This window comes from Capricornis sumatraensis, chromosome 3 (genome assembly GCF_032405125.1).
Source record: "Capricornis sumatraensis isolate serow.1 chromosome 3, serow.2, whole genome shotgun sequence".
Lineage (NCBI taxonomy): Eukaryota > Metazoa > Chordata > Mammalia > Artiodactyla > Bovidae > Capricornis > Capricornis sumatraensis.
In genome coordinates, this window is record NC_091071.1 from 70142681 (window position 1) to 70146380 (window position 3700).

The 3700-nt window shown below is 63.6% G+C and overlaps 1 protein-coding gene across 1 annotated transcript; it reads right to left on the minus strand.

Annotated features, from left to right (window-relative positions):
* Positions 1-372: 372 nt before the first annotated feature.
* SP5 (Sp5 transcription factor) lies at positions 373-2268 on the minus strand. Its single transcript, XM_068969598.1, has 2 exons — positions 2218-2268; positions 373-1515 (listed from the first exon to the last, which is right to left on the minus strand). The coding sequence occupies exons 1-2, from the start codon at positions 2266-2268 to the stop codon at positions 373-375; spliced, it is 1194 nt and encodes a 397-aa protein (XP_068825699.1).
* Between the last annotated feature and the right edge of the window lie 1432 nt (positions 2269-3700).

Here is a 3700-nt window from a genome sequence, read left to right on the forward strand (position 1 = left end):
GTCTCAAGGTCCTTCCGTTTTGATTTCAGTAGCGTCTGCTGTACACAAAGGTCAGCCCAGGGTGGATCCCCCTAAATGCAGGTCTCCCAGATTGGGGGGAAATGGTTGAGAGCCTCTTTTTCCTGGCGCCGAGCTCTCAACTCTACCACCCCTGCTCCTCCCGGATACAGGGTCCCGTCCACAGGCCGGCCAGGGAGTTGGAGGCCTGGCGTCGCTCTGGGAGGAAGGCAAGCAGGAAGAGGCCTCTGTTAGGACTCCCCTTGGCCGGCTGCCCACAGGCGCCCCACCCCTCCCCCCTCGCCCAACCTCCCCGAAGAGGTGCTGGGTAGGGAGCCCGAGGCAGGAGAGGTCTCGAGTAGCCCCTAGATGGGCTTACAGGTCCCGCGGGTCCTCCCGCTTTACTCCGGCCTCAGCAACTTTGAGCTTCTTATTCTGGTGCGTCTTGACGTGCTTGGCTAGGTGGTCGCTGCGCATGAAGCGCTTGCCGCACTCGGGGCAGGCGAAACGCTTCTCTCCCGTGTGAGTCCGCAGGTGCCGCTGCAGCTCGTCCGAGCGCGTGAAGCTTTTACCGCAGAAGAGCCAGTTGCACACGAAGGGCCGCTCGCCCGTGTGCCAGCGCAGGTGCGCCTTCAGGTGCGACGTCTTGCCGTACACCTTGCCGCAGCCCGGCACGTGGCACACGTGCTGCTTCTTCTTGCCCGGCTCTGCCTCTGGGGCGCCGCCCGCCGCTTGGCAGTTGGGGCAGCGGCAGCGGCGGCACCTCCTGGCCGTGGCCGCCAGGGGGGCCTTGGTTTGCAGCAGCGCAGCGATTTGGCTCTGGTACTGCGCGAAGTCCGACGGGCCCAACACCAGGCCCCGCTGCAGCGCGGCAGCGGCAGCTGCAGCGGCGGCCGCCGAAGCGGGGAAGCGCGGCGCGTGGGAGGCCCCGGCGCAGGGGCCAGAAAGGCTGCCCCCTGGAACTCCCGAGGTTCCCGGACCGCTGCCGGCCTGCGGGATACTCCACCACGGGAGGTCGTCGGGGGCCGAGTTGGGGGACAGCTGGCGGCACGTGGGCGGCGGTGGCGGCGGCGGCGGGGGCAGCAAGTTGGAGTAGCCGGGGGGCAGCGCGGCCTGGGCCGCGTAGGGCACGTAGGCGGGCGCGCAGCTGGCGGGCAGCGCCGCCATGCTCGAGGGCAGCATCTTGACCGGCGAGAACTCGTAGGGGTACGAGGGGTCGGCAGGGGGTGTAAGCGGCAGCTCGTGCGCCGCCCCGAAGGACGGCTGCAGGTGCGATTTCTGTGGTGTCAGCCCCAGGCTGGGGTGCGGGGGCGGCAGCGCGCCGGGCGAGTGCGCCGGCATGTCAGCGGTCCACGGGTGAAAGAGCCTGGAGGGCGAGCCCAGCGCGGGGTCGTAGGACACCTGCAGGAAATCCGGGGGCGCCGTGGCGCCCGGCTGGCCGATACGGCTACAGGTGGCGGCTAGCAGCGCCAGGGGCGAATGCTTGCCCAGGTCCGGGGAGGCGCTGGGGGTGCGGTCCTGCATAGGCGGCGGCAGGGGAGGGCGGAGAAGAGACAAAAGGTTAAGCGCTCCAAGCGCGGTCTCCGGGTCGGCCCGCCTCCCGCACGCCGGCAGTAATACCGCCGCCCCTCCCCTGTCCCGGCTGTCCCTCCCCTGGCCGCCGCACCCTGCGCACGCACCCACCAGTTAGGGGAAACTTTTGGTGCCCTCGCTACCTGGAGGCAGAAAGCGCGAGCGCTTCCTGTTAAACTACTTGGTGCAGAGAGTTGCTATCCAGTCTCAGAGGAAGCAGGCACAAAGTAGGAGGGGAGAGAGATCCGACGGGCCACTCCCGACTCCGCGGTCAGAAAGGGTCTGGAAACACCCACAGCCCGGCTGCTCATCTACCTTCCCTCCCATCTTTTAAGCTCTCATTTCCACTCTACACTTGCGCTCCTCCTCCGCCCGCCCCAGGAGGGCCCAGCGCGGTGAGCTGGGGCCGGTTCTCAGCCAGAGGCGCACCTCCGAACAACCCCGGCAAACGCGCATCCCTCCCCCCAGAGGCCACACTCTTGACACCAAGGTTGGGTGTGAAGTTGGTACGGGCACCCCTAGGTCTCACTTCATTGACACCCACCTAGCGGGATTCTCTTTGAAATTCAGGAGGCACAGAGTACCAGGAAAGATCCAGACACGACCCTTCCCACCTTTCCCTCGCCCGCCTCCAAGCCCAGCCCTGACCTGGAGGAAGGCCTGCAGCGAGTCGTTCCGGAGGACGGCCACGGCGGCCATGGCTACGGCTTGCGGGCCGCTGGCTGCGGAGCAGGGCGCTGCTGAGGCATGGAGACCCGAGGGCGAGGACGAAGGGCCGCCTAGCGTCCCTTCCCGGCGCCCGCCCTGCGCGCTGGGGCCCTCCCTGCCCGCGCCCCTCGCCGCACCCCGCTCGCTCGCCCAGCGCGCAGTCTGAGCGCTTCAGGATCACCTCCAAGAATTTGATAAGGACTTTGCTGGGCCGCCAGCCAGTCAGAGGGAAGATTTATGGCTTTGAAGTTTGCCGCTACCCAATCATCAAAGAATAGCGGCTCTTTCAGAAGCGAAAGCAAATCCTTTGAATCCACAAAGCTCCTATGGTGTGTTTGTTGGTCTGGATAAAAGAACTGATTATTAGGGGGGATGGGAAGGGAGGAGATAAAGGCGGGACAATTAATGAAGTAATCACTATGTGGGAAATGTATATACACAAATAATTGGATTTTCCTGATCAAAGGGGGCCTTGCCGCCTGGAGACCCGCGCTTGGGTTGCTTGAGACACTCGATCTCCCTCTTCCCCCTACTCCCTTGCAATTAAAGATTTGCACCGAGGCAGCGCCCAAAGTGACAAAGTGTCTTTGTTATCTCCAGAGAAATCTGCCTTCGGCTTCCAGGCGCGGGACTTGGAGACGAAGATGAGCGTAATTCTCTTCTCCCAACGTACTTACACACCCTACAGCCGGACAGCAGACGCAGAGGACCGAGCACATCCTTACTCCGAACACACCTTGGACCCGAGGGAGCCCCGCATCCCGCTGCCGCGTGATCCCGCCTCCATCCCCAACCGGGCGGCAGCCGAGAGGCCGGCAGCTCTGTGACCCTGGGCGGGGCAGGGCGGCCGCCCAGGGCGCAGGATAGTAGCGCACACGCTCCAGTGCCTCCCGCCTCACTTGCGACGTTCCTCCTGGCGATCTGGAAGTTCTCGGGCCACAACTTTTGCAAATAGTGAGCCTGGGAAAATCCCAAGCCGTGATTACCGCCAAAGCCAAGCTTGGCAGGACACCCAGGGCAACCCGAGGGAAAAATATTTGCTATCTCGCTATTCTCTCTCTGGGCAGGGCCCTGACCTCTATGCTGCTGCTGCTGCTGCTGCTGCTAAGTCGCTTCAGTGGTGTCCGACTCTGTGCGACCCCATAGGCCCCACTGAAACCCCCAGAGATACTAGAAATCCCCACCGCCGCGCTAAGGCCCGCCAGGCGAGTGCGCCCTCTTGCAAACTGCACACACCTGCAGGGAACCACCGGGAGAAAACAGTAAGGCGCAGGGGAGAAAGCCTGTAGGTGCTATCGTTGAGCAAACCAGAGATTGTACGAGGGTGGCTCTCTAAGTGGAAAGAAAAGTCCATAAAAACTGTTGTTCCTGTCACCTTTGTAAAGAGAAAGTTCTTCAGTCTCGGGACATGCTTCCTTGGGGT